Source organism: Haliotis rufescens, unplaced genomic scaffold (assembly GCF_023055435.1).
Source record: "Haliotis rufescens isolate VD_foot unplaced genomic scaffold, xgHalRufe1.0.p SCAF_70, whole genome shotgun sequence".
NCBI lineage: Eukaryota > Metazoa > Mollusca > Gastropoda > Lepetellida > Haliotidae > Haliotis > Haliotis rufescens.
The window spans coordinates 1,832,679-1,845,870 of NW_025964362.1; the positions used below are offsets into that span (position 1 = coordinate 1,832,679).

Genomic DNA, 13,192 nt, shown 5'->3' on the forward strand with positions numbered 1-13,192 from the left:
AGATTGCTGGACCTATGGTTTTTTTCCCAGAATCCCCACGTGTTCAAACATATGGACGAATTTAAGTTTGTGTATTGGTGACACTGAAGTTACTTGCACCGCAACCCTGATAAAACTGTCAAAAATGTGTTTAGAATGTAAACACATACAAGGCATGTTTAGATCTAGATCTAAACATGTTTGGGAACGTATTTAAATTAAAAACGGAATACTCATTTGGTGTACGCACGTTTAGGGTCTAAACACAGGAAATGAGATGTCGTCTAAACAACACCTAAACACAACATCCCCATAATCTGAACATGTTAAGAATTTAAACATGTTTAAGTAAAGCACATGTATTTAGGCAATAAGTCATATTTGGGTTAGATCTATAATATATATTGAAATAAGCTAATCAGCTTCACATGCATAAAACAAATACCACCAAGACTTACAACGAGCTTTATCTCAGCTTACATTAAAATACTAGCTTCTGATTGGTTAAAGGGCTGGCAATTATTTGTCACAAGTTTGAGAAAGTTACATGGGGGGCATGGTTAATGGGAATGAGTAATCTTTGGAAAGAAGTAACTTTTAAAATAAACTTTAGCTTTATCTCACGTGCATAATGATACGCGAACATACGAAATACAATAATTATGAAAATATGTTTTTAAATATTCCCTACAGTAAATTATTACACTAAACATGTTTAAGTTCTTCGGCAACAATCCTAACAGGGAGCCACGTCCTGTCCTAGACTGGTTTACCTGCCCTGGAGTGCTTGCGCTTACGCCTGCAGCCGCTAGGAGGCGAAGGGCAGGGAACCAGTCTAGCTCTATCCGACCTATTCACTCACAAGGTTGTGGGTTTCAATTTTTTTCTAAAATATCTGCATGTCTTCATGTGCAGATCTAATTACAACATTGAAACTATTACTTTGAAAGGATTAATTATGAAAAGATGATAACTTTACCACTGTAGATATATCAATGTCAACGGTATCATGTATACCACTATGATTTTGTCAACTTAATACCCAAAGTTCGTTATTGTAAATCATGCTGATGTTCATGCAGGTAGCAAAGGTACTGTAAGTCTCCATGGTCCCTAGTATGGTGATCTACATTCAATGGCTGGCGATCTATAGCTCGTTTTTATCACATCTTGTTATGAATGATGATACTTTTTTATGGTTCTATACACGCTTTAAATAAAAAGTGGGATAAGTCTAGTTATGTTACGGTCCTTCGACGACAGACCTTTATACCGTCTAAATATATATATTTTGAATGTAGTACTTTCTCTCGTCACGATATGGCTGAAATATTGCCGATGTGATGTTAAATTGAAACTCACTCACGCACTCACTTAAAATTGTGTAACCGAGTCGTTCCCATTGAACGCTGTTACTCGGTTGATATTTCTTTTCTGGCCGCAATTCAATGTGTTAGTAGTATTGGTTAACTGAGACGACACAGGGTCACTATGCACATGTTCTATCAACTTCTATGTATGCATGCATTCCGTGTTCAGATCGTCATCCTGGATGAGCCGACTTCCGGTATGGATCCTGCAGCCAGGAGACAGACATGGGACATCCTTCAGAGGAACAGACAGGGCCGGACCATGCTGCTGACCACTCACTTCATGGATGAAGCTGACCTTCTGGGTGACCGCATCGCCATCATGGCAGAGGGGGTGGTCAAGTGCTGCGGGACATCGTACTTCCTGAAGAAACTCTATGGTATTTATTGTTACCTTTATCGATTGTGTTCGCATTGTATTGAGCAAACATTAGCATGCACCAGTGCTATTATATATATGTTAAATCCTTCGATCTCGTGGGATTATCTAAAATTAGGTTTTGGTGCACTCTACCACACAGATCTGAGGACATCCCATTACAGGTCACGTCAGCACGACCAAACAGAGCGTCACTTTGTTTGTTTGTTTGTTGTTTAACGCCGCACTCGGCAATATTCCAGCTATATGACGGCGGTTTGTAAATAATCGAGTCTTGACAAGACAACCCAGTGATTGACATCTTGGGCATCGATCCACGCAATTGGGATACGATGACATGCATCAACCAAGTCAGCGAGCCTGATCCCGTTTGTCGCCTCTTACGACAAGCATAGTCACCTTTTACGGCAAGCATGGGTTGCTGAATACCTATTCTTCCCCGGTTCTTCACGGGTTCACAGCGTCACTTACGAGATCCGGAAAGTGAAAGTCCGAATGTCTTTTCTAATATAACCTCGAAAAGGTTCAGAACGACAGTTACGACTGCTTCCGTCAAAATAATTGTCCATCTCTCACTTTAATTGGATAAGCATTTGAAACAGAAGAGACTTTCCTTAGTCCGTAGAAAGTACAGCCATACAATCTCGGCCATATTTTTGAAATTCCGGGATTTTCTTTTGTTCAGTTTTAAAAAAAATTAATAGAGAACTATAAATATTTTTCAAAGCTAATCTGGAATGGAAGTCGTCATTTTGTAACTTGTGCCCTAAATTCTGCTTTCTGATAATATCGATTTAATGTAAGCCATGTCATTGGTCGGTCAAATGTGGGGAAGGTCCTTCAAACGTGACCTGTTACGGGGATGTCCTCATATATTGACGTGACCTGTTACGGGGATGTCCTCATATATTGACGTGACCTGTTACGGGGATGTCCTCATATATTGACGTGACCTGTCACGGGGATGTCCTCATATATTGACGTGACCTGTTACGGGGATGTCCTCATATATTGACGTGACCTGTTACGGGGATGTCCTCATATATTGACGTGACCTGTCACGGGGATGTCCTCATATATTGACGTGACCTGTCACGGGGATGTCCTCATATATTGACGTGACCTGTTACGGGGATGTCCTCATATTATTGACGTGACCTGTTACGGGGATGTCCTCATATATATTTGTGTTGTGCTAGTTTCTTAATGTTAATGCTTTTAATGAGATTGCGAATCCTTCATTTGTTTGTATTAGTATTAGTTAACAAAAGAGAGATGTCTGTTTATCGATTTTTAGTTGTTCTGAGATGTTGTTTGTTAAGTTAAGTGTAGCTTCATAATAACGTAAGCAAACGTATTTCCTATCAGGAGCTGGCTACCACCTGGTGATGGTGAAGGAACCCACCTGTCAGGTGGCATCAGTGACGAAAGTTGTCCAGCAACACGTCCCTACAGCAGTCATGGAGAGTGAGATCAATGCTGAACTCTCCTACCTGCTGCCTGATGACCAGTCAGCCAACTTTGCTGCTCTCTTCACGGAGATTGAAAACAAGGGGAAGGAACTCGGTATATGTAGCTTTGGAACTACCGCCACCACCATGGAGGAAGTGTTTCTGAAGTGAGTAAATCCTGGGCCCACTTGCACAAAGCGATCTTAGCGCTACGACTATCGTAAGCCTATGTTAAAACATGGGAGTTACGATCATCTTAGCGCTAAGATCGCTTTGTGCAAGTGGGCCCTGGTTTAATACTTGACAACTAACGTCATCTTATATCCGGAATACCAGATTCACGTCAGTCAGTCAGTCACATCACGATTCATCGCGGCCCAAATATAAAATTTCTGCAATCATTTTTTGTAAATGCTGCAATAATATTTTGATAATTATAATTCATATCAATACAAAAATTAATAACTATCCGTTTACACGTTTAAAACCAGCTTTCGGCTAACATGTTAAAATTCTGCAGTGTCAGAGCTCCAGATAAGCAGCGTATCTGCGTGAAATACGCATCAGAAATTCAGAAATACGCAGTAAAATATAATCCAAGCGTATCAAATACGCAACGAACATTACAGATACGATGACAGTTACATCATGATCATTTGCCATCACACTATCTTGTGGAAGTATCGTGGTATTTTTGAGTCCTATAAAGCTCTCAAACCCACACGACACCAGTTAGCATTGGACTAGATGAATAGTGTTTTTTAATATTTAACTTAAATACCCACATGTGTAAAAACTAGTGGGTAACAGAAATTTGAATACGCAGATAGAATTACTGATACCCAATGATTTTAAAATGCATGGGTAAAATACCCACAAACCAAAAGCTTATCTGGAGCTCTGAGTGTATTTGGCGAATTCTGCGGCAGATAATTGCAAAATGCAACACGAGTGGACAAGCGAAGATTTGCATGAGTTCGGACTGTGGTTCGTTTTAGGTGCTTTGTTTGTTTGTTTGTTTGTTTCACACCGCACTCTGCAATATTCGGCGGTCAATAGATAATCGAGTCTGAACCAAATAATCCAGTGATTGACGTCATGAGCATCGATCTACGCAACTTGGACACGATAACAAACAAGCACCAATCAAGTCAGTGATAATGACCACCCGATCCAGTCAGTCGCCTCTTTCGGCAAGCTTGGTTGTTGAAGATCAATTCTAACCCGGATCTTCACGGTTGTCATTCACATTATTTAGACACCCGCTGATGTTATTTTATACATAATCCTGTTGAGGGGGTACGGGTGACTCAGTCGTCTAAAGAACCGACCAAATGATATTCAGAGAGGGGCGTTAATGGATCTGGAATTTTAACGAAAGAACTATATTGTCCCCGAAAATTCTTGAAAGAAATGACAATGCTTCTGACTGTTAAAAATACAAGAAATTGCGTGCCACAAACATTACATTGTTACAAGGTGTCGCACGCTGGGTTAATTGTAACGATTATTCTCTGTAACGGTATTCGTAATATGAAGCGTTGTACTTCAGGGTCGGCGAGAGCCAGGTGGACACCGGGGACGACGTTGCCACCAGACCGTCTGGAACGATGTCCTATGTCAACCCTCTGATGGACAACGAGAAGGAGATCAATGGTAGCCTCAAGGTCCCCAGTCAAAACGGAATGGCCAAGAGCCCGTCGTACGAAAGTGTGACCAAATCAGTCAAAGATGACAACTTCTTATGTAAGAGCCTATGTCTTTGTTGTATGCTCTCGTATCAAAGGGGGCACAGAGGATCCAGTCGTCTCAGGCGCCGCAATTGGCTGTGCAGAGTTATGTCCCTTGGGCAGGCAAAAAAAACTATGATCGTGGGTTCGAATCCCGGTTCGCCCCGATGATGTTTCTAGGTCTGTCAGTACCATACAAGGGCTCGTGGGTTTCACCAGTCTGGTAAACATCTGAGACCTTCATCACTTTTAGATTATAATTTTCCTCCCCACATCAAGCTGACACACCTTATGATATAATTGGAATAATGTTCAAAGCGACGTTAAACACTACTCGCTCACACTGTAGTATTAATTTACTTTAATTGTATTGGTGGTATGTTCTATATTGTGTTATTGTTATGGTAAGTGAATATGTATTCAAGGCATTTTTGCAAAATACTTCCGTTCTGATTTTCAAAATTGACATGTATTATTACGTAATGGATTTGATGTTAGAATTGATGCGTTGTTAATATTCTTTAATTTAACTTATAATATAAATAATATAATTAAATTTCAAGAGTTTCTTATGTGTTCTTTATCAAATGTAGACGGAAAAAAACAGAATATTTTAGTTATAATCATGAACCCTTGTGAATCTTTTGTTATCCTTGCCATGTGTTATAGTAGGTCATGTCTCTATAATATATATCGAATCTTGAATTTGTGAGTGTACATGTGGGGACTCTTAATTGATGTTTTTAATTTCATATTGTACAACTTCATACGACTTCTTAGATCAAAATATGAAAAGTGTTTTCCTTTATCTCAAATGACCTTAGGACCCTGTCTAATCCAAAAAAGTTAGTTCATATTAATCACATTCACAATGAACGTGTTTACTAAAGCAATCCATTTTTATTTTTGAACGTAGCCTTCAACAAGGGCTTCAAGAAAGCCACTGGAATACAACTGGAGTTGTCCCGCTTTAAGGGCTGCTTTGTGAAGAAGGCTCTCCACACGTGGCGAAACCGACTAATCAGTGTTGTCCAGCTGGTCCTACCCGTCATAGCCACCATCCTGGCCCTGGTAGTGGAGAAGACGAGACCAGGAGTGTTATCCGAGGAATCCCTTGTCCTAGACCTCAGCCCCTTCGAAGGATCCTACGTACCCTACCAGAATGGCTCTGTAACGCTTACCGAGAGTTTTGCCCAATCCTATATTGGCCAGCTTGGCGGTGGAGACACAGCTGAGTTTGCAGACTTCAGTCAAGGTAACATGACAACCTACCTCCTGTCCAGGGCAGACCAGCTTGGTGTGTCCACATACAACAAAAGAGTGATCATAGGCGCAGAGTACCAATCCGAAACGGTTGCAAGAGCTTACTACAATGGCCAGCCTTATCACGCCGCTCCCATATCCCTCGCCTACATGATGAACGGGATGTTGAAGTCCTTCACATCTTCCGACTATTCCATCACAACCCAAAGTTATCCTCTTCCAAAGAACGTATCTGATGCTTCTGAACAAAATGCTCTTATCGCTTCTAGCTTTGGGTTTACTATTGCCTTCAACATCCTCTTTGGTATGGCCTTCCTGACTTCATCCTTCGTCTACTTCCTCATCAAGGAGAGGCAGGTTGGCTCGAAGCATCTTCAGGTCGTCAGTGGAGTGGGACCTTTTGTATTCTGGATGTCAAATTTGGCCTGGGACTTCATCAACTACATCATTCCGTGTTTGGTTCTGTTGCCCGTCTTTGCTGCGTTTCAAACTGACGCTTACGTCCTGGACGGTCGACTTGGCCTCATCCTTCTAGTGTTCATCATCTACGGCTGGTCAGTCCTCCCCTTCATGTACCTGCTACAGTATATGTTCAAAACACCAGCCACCGGCATGGTCATCATCATCATCCTCAACATCCTGTCAGGTAAGCCATTGTCTTTACTTGCATCAGTGTCTTACCAGCATCGCCCTAACACCGACTTAACTACACTAAACTAATGCTTGTCAAGGAGGCAACTGAATGGTGTCCAGGGTCGGTGACTTGGCTGGTTGTGTTTAAGTGGAACCAAATTGCTTGGATCGTTGTAAATAATAGCAAAGGCCTGTACTGAACTATCTGGTCCAGATTATTTACACATCGCTGTCATATAGCTGAAATATGGCCGAGTGCGGCATTAAAATGCATTCAAACATTCAAACAAAAACAAGTCCTTGAAAGAATTAAACACGACATGTATAGGTTTCCTTCAATGCGTTTTTAGTGACCCCTGCCCCGTGGAGATTCCGGGTTAGAATTGGTTCTCAGCTGTCGTAAAAGGGGATCCGATGGTCAGACTCAGCAACTTTGTGGCCATAGCGTGTCAAAGTACCAAGAAGGCGTGGGACGTTGGTCCTTATACCGACCAATAGAACGCCTGGTCCAGAGTGGATTATGTACAGTCCGCCCTGGTATCGCTGGGATATTTCTGACTGTAAACATTAAACATGCAAAATCAGCAAATATACCCGTGCTCGTGGGTTTCAAACGTCTAAGGCTTGCATCACTACGGACTTTCCTCCCACATCAAGCTGACACACCATCTGATAACTTAAATACCATTTTACCCAACTCACTGTAACCTCTCAACAGAAAAAAAGATAAGTTAATGGTCAGATCTTACTTGTTCCCGAATGTGACACGTTCACGTTTCAACCTGAAGAGGGAGTGAGTGAACTTTGTTAACGCAGCTGTCAGGAATATTCCAGCTATTTCGCGGCGGCATGTACATTAGCGTGACCATCCAAACCAATGGTTGATATTATGAGCAACGCTTTTACGACAGCATTGGATGCTAGGGGACCACTTCTGTCCCGGGTTACACGTGGAATTAACGAACTGTAGAACATTGACTTTTTAAATGAACATTGAACAACACAGTATTTGGCAATGCATGAATCGTAAAACGAAATGTTCGCACGTGTTGTGTACAGCGGACAGGCCACAAATGAGACGAAGTTAAACAATGTTGGTAGCAGAGCGCAGCTGGATGGGTGAGTTAGAGTGAGTCGTGTTCGGCAGCTTGACACCTGGGAGTTTCGAGGGCTGTTGTGCCCCACACTGAAGCACGTGTTAGTACGGTGTTACATGTAGTGGCTCCCAAGTGGGGGCACGGATGGCCAAGTCGTCTAAGGCGCCGCGATTCGCTGTGCAGAGTATCGTCCCTTGGACACGCCAGAAATCTATGATTGTGGGTTCAAATCCCGGTTCGCCCAGATTATGTTTTAGGTTTGTCAGCACCTAACCCCCGCTCGTGGGTTTCACCTAAGTGGTAAACGTCTGAGACCTGCATCACTTCGGGCTTTCCTCCCACATTAAGCTGACACGCCGCGATATAACTGGAATACTATTAAAAGCGGCGTTAAACCCAACTCACTCCTTCGACAAGTGAATTTGTTCGATATATGCCTGAAAACATGACCCTCCTGACCCTCTTCACCCTCCTTTCACCAGGTTTGCTGACCCTGCTGGCGACGTTCGTGTTGATGATCCCAGGGCTGGGGACGGAGGATGTCGGGGAAGCCCTGGACTGGCTCTTCTCCATTGTGTTCCCCCACTACTGTCTGGGGAAGTGCTTCTCCGAAATGTACGTCAACAAAGTCGTCGCGGATACCTGCATCAAGCTCAACTACGAATCATTATGCGCTCAGGGCGTGCCAATGCCTTGTTGTAAAGGTCCGTCGAACAATTTGATTGATTTATCAAACCATTAGTCAATAACATTTGCGGAAACTCGTTAATGTAATTGTTTCCAATGGACTCGTCCGGGAGTCGGGATTTCCGGACGATTGAGTTTTTGAATTACTTTATTGGTTATTTTATTCGTCGTATATTTTAAATAAAACGATCTTATTAAAAAATAATGTTATTTTCCCATTTGATGTGTGCGAAGTTTCTACAAGACCTTATGTAATAATGCATAAGTTTTGAATAGACCATTTCGTAAGTGGAATGTCTTTTTCAGCATAGGTTCAGTAATGTTCGACCTAGAAGTGATCACTTTAAGGGTATCCTATACACTAACCATTAAACGTAATATAATATGATAAACGAAGCGGCGAAGTAACTAATCAATCAGGTTTTGAAAAAATAACTGTAATTGTTTGTATTACTGCCTTTTATTATATACATATGACAATGTTCTACACACAATTCACAAGGATTTCACATAAATGTGCATTTCCCAAGTTCTTTCAATAGGAACCGCGTTGAACATGCTGCCCGTGATGTCTTCAGCAACCCATGCTTGTCGTAAAAGGCAACTATGCTTGCCGTAACAGACGACTAACGGGATCGGGTGGTCAGGCTCGCTGACTTGGTTGATGCATGGCATCGTATCCCAATTGCGTGGATCAATGCTCATGATATCAGTCACTGGATTGTCTGGTCCAGGCTCGATTATTTACGGACTACCGTCAAATAGCTGGAATATTGCTGAGTGCGGCGTTAAACACCAAACAAACAAATAAAGTCAAGCATCTCTGTCATTCGGGCTGTATGGCGTGGGCTCCAGCAAAAGGGATACGACTACCCGATCGTCACTCACCGTGAAATAACTGAGATATGGTTCAAAGCTAAATTAAATCAAACACTTTGACACATTATGCTTGCTGCCCTAGACATCTGGGGACAATAATGTTGTGTGCAGTAAGCTAAAACTAAGTATGTTCTTTGTCTAATTTGCATATCGAAAGACCAACTGCTGAAATAACCAGTTCGCTCCCCAAACTACTTGAAATGTCGATTATAGAACGACCAAAAATTCGAAAGAAAACGACGCCTTATTGCAAAGACTCGGGTAAAACGACGACCACTTGCAAAGACTCGGCAAAACGACGACCACTTGGAAACACTCGCAAAAAAGACACAGTTGCAAAGGCTCAGGAAAATTACTTTCGGTGTTTTCAGAGGGCTTAGTCGTGTCATGCAGATAATAGTATAGAGTGAATTCAGTGTATATTTCTTCCACATTGTCCTTTCGAATGCTTAATCGACACATGGATATCTGCTTTAAGTCATGAATACTTCATTGCTAGGCGAATTTAATTTAATTTAATGGCCAGTGGTTGAATGTGTTCTACTTTATCCAGGGAACTGCGGTGGCAGCACGTGTCTCAAGTTCTACTCAAACTACCTGGAATGGGACACCCCTGGTATAGGCCGGTTTCTCGTCTTTATGCTCCTGCAAGGTTGTGCGTTCATTACGCTGACTCTGTGTATAGAGTACCAGATTCCCCAGCGTGTGTGGTACGCCCTACGTCCTAAGGAAGCAGAAATGGAAAACATCATGATCAACCGCATGGAAAACGTTCAGAATGAAGACAACGATGTAGCCGCCGAGAAACAGCGCGTTGAGATGTCGTCCCCGACTAGCCGGGGTAAAGAGGATGCACTCGTGTTGAGGAATCTGTACAAACGCTATGGGAACTTTGTGGCTGTCGATCACATCAGCGTAGGGATACCAGAGAAGGAGTGCTTCGGTCTTCTCGGTCAAAATGGCGCCGGGAAGACCACGACGTTTAAGATGTTGACGGGAGATGTGATGGTGACGAATGGGAATGCTTACCTCTGGTCATATGACATCAAGCAAAATACACAACAGGTTTGAGAAGCTCTCCTTTACAAATCTATACTCCTGAAAAAAGGTTAAGGACCTCCCGATTCTTTCATATTGCTATAGTTAATCTGTCAGTACATTAACCATAGTAATATGACAGAATCGGGCGGTCCTCAGTTGCTTTAGTAGTATATAGCTCAACGATACTGTTCAAGTTTCGATATAAATTAAGCGGCAAGGAAAAAGTTGATTTTATCGTATGTTTGATTTTCAGTTGAAAATGTCTTTAGGTTAGCGACATTATATGGACAAAATGAACTGAACTGCCGCCCGGTCAGCACTTAAAGAACACTTCTACATGGTTTTATTTTTTCTAAATAAATTTAATTTAAAACGTTTAAAAATAAAAAAAATCTATTCGCATTAACACAACTACTGTTGAAAATCCTACTCCTTGTCTTCATTGAACCGATTTATTTTTACACAAATTTACATAAAATTACTTTTAACAGACTGTTACAGGAATGAGTGATGGTTAAATTGACATTACCAAATTTAAATATACTTCTTTCAATTTTCAATGACATAAAAAAACATCTCTGTATATTTTCTTTTTGCAATTGGTTGGCTCAGTGTAAACCACGTGGGTTTAAGAAACAACAATTGACTGTGCAGAGTTAGCTGAAATGTGCTAGGATCCACTGGTCGTGGGTTCGAAGCCAATGTTCGCACTGATAATGATCTGTGGTTTGTCGGCACCATATCCATTCCAGTAGGTCTAATCAAAATTGTATGGTTCCACAACCTGTGTCACTATTTGCTTTCCTTCCTTATTAAACTGATAGTGATAATATCACTGAGCTACTGTTAAAAAAAGCCTGAGCTTACTTACTCATTACCTTTCGGGGGGACAGGTTGCCCAATCGCAGTGCAGAGTTGCGTCCCTTGGACACGCCAGAAACCTATGATTGTGGTTTCGAATCCCGGTTCGCCCCAATTATGTTTCTAGGTTTGTCAGCACCATACCCGTGCTCGTGGGTTTCATCGAAGTGGTAAACCTTTGAGACCTGCATCACGTCGGGCTTTCCTCCCACATTAAGCTGACACGCCGCGATATTACTGGAATACTGTCAAAAGCGGCGCTAAACCCAACTCACTCACTCATTATATTTCGTACGTATTGTGTTTAACCCAAATTGTTGCTTTTCAAATAGGTGCAGGAGAACATGGGCTACTGTCCCCAGTTTGACGCCCTGATTGAGCAGATGACAGGACGAGAGACTCTCACCCTGTACGCCAGACTCAAGGGAGTGCCGGAGAGCTGCATCAAAGGCGTCTGTGACAACCTTCTGGATATCATGATGCTGAAGCAGTATGGAGACAGGCCAACTGGGAACTACAGGTAAATAAAGGGGCTAGTATCCTAGTGGCTGAAGCGTCAGCTTGACACGGAAACCCGGGTTCGATTGCTCATATGTGTACCATATATGTTTTATGGGCATGGGTTTGCTAGAATAGTACGAATTGTAAACTCACCTCACTAACTCACTACATGTTAATATAAGCACTTGAAATGAATAGCGGCATGCACATTCCGAAAGAGGGTTTTGTCTAGTTTCTCTATCGAGTCCTGCACTGCACCGAAGCCTCCCTAGGGATCTCGGGGAAGAAAAGGTTCACAGTGATCAAACTGTATGAACCAGTATTAAGCAGGTTATGGTGTGGCCTCGGTCCCGTTCCTGTAAACAATCTGGGCGCCAATACGATCGAAATTCTCATATTTTAACATTCAATGAAGACAGGCGTAGCGGTAAGGTTGGTTCGTGGGGCCCCTTGTTTATTGTGTGTCATGCTGTCCCGATGGCTGGGCCGATGATCCTGCGGGTAGCCAATGATTGTGTCACTGTGATGCCGATGGTATATTGTCAAATAGGCTTAGAACAACATCCCCTCATTCAATTGAGTTAGCTGGTATGTCTATAGATCCTTGAATATGTCAGTGCTATATGTTTCATCCTCTTGCCAGTAGCGCCGCCTTGTTATCCAAGGATGCAGTTGCAATGGGTATCGGATGGTTACATGGACAATATTGAAATCACATCTTGTGGATATTTCGGGCTGGCTCTTACGTATATTTTACACATAGGTTATGTCTGGATCGTTGATCGCGCCATGAATTACCAATCTACATGATTCAGGATCAAGTATTTACAGCAGCCACGATATATTTGTAATATTGTGGCGTAAGAGGACATTCACTCTCTCGGGTATCTTTCAGACAAAACCTGAACATAAAACAGATAATAGCTCACCTCGTAATATGTTCAAATCTGCACATTTCTTTGATGGTGGTATATGATTGCAGTGGAGGAAACAAGCGTAAGTTGAGCACCGCCATCGCTCTGGTTGGAGACCCGGCCTTCATCATGCTGGATGAGCCGTCCACAGGGATGGACCCCAAGGCCAGGAGGCAGCTCTGGAACGTCCTGTCAAAGGTCCGGGAGTGCGGCAGGACCCTTATTCTGACTTCCCACAGGTATGGAATGAGAAGACATGATATTCCCATCTGTCGACTGCCTACGGGTTCGAATTAAGAAAGAATTTATGTATTGTAATTATTTCAGTTCGGGGTGATGTGGCTGCTTGAATCGGAGGCATGTTATTGTGATTTGAAATATTTGACTGACATGGATAAACACTCTGC

General features: G+C 42.3%; 1 protein-coding gene across 3 annotated transcripts in view; it reads left to right on the forward strand.

The window, feature by feature from the left end:
* LOC124135330 (phospholipid-transporting ATPase ABCA3-like) overlaps window positions 1-13,192 on the forward strand; it is a 56,286-nt gene that overhangs the window by 39,315 nt on the left and 3,779 nt on the right. For all 3 annotated transcript variants that reach the window (XM_046500619.2, XM_046500611.2, XM_046500628.2), the window contains 8 exons: window positions 1,519-1,729; window positions 3,097-3,346; window positions 4,732-4,925; window positions 5,826-6,818; window positions 8,385-8,606; window positions 10,022-10,533; window positions 11,703-11,890; window positions 12,854-13,024. In XM_046500619.2, the coding sequence (XP_046356575.1) occupies window positions 1,519-1,729; window positions 3,097-3,346; window positions 4,732-4,925; window positions 5,826-6,818; window positions 8,385-8,606; window positions 10,022-10,533; window positions 11,703-11,890; window positions 12,854-13,024 (2,741 nt within the window). The remainder of the gene's footprint in view (window positions 1-1,518; window positions 1,730-3,096; window positions 3,347-4,731; window positions 4,926-5,825; window positions 6,819-8,384; window positions 8,607-10,021; window positions 10,534-11,702; window positions 11,891-12,853; window positions 13,025-13,192) is intronic.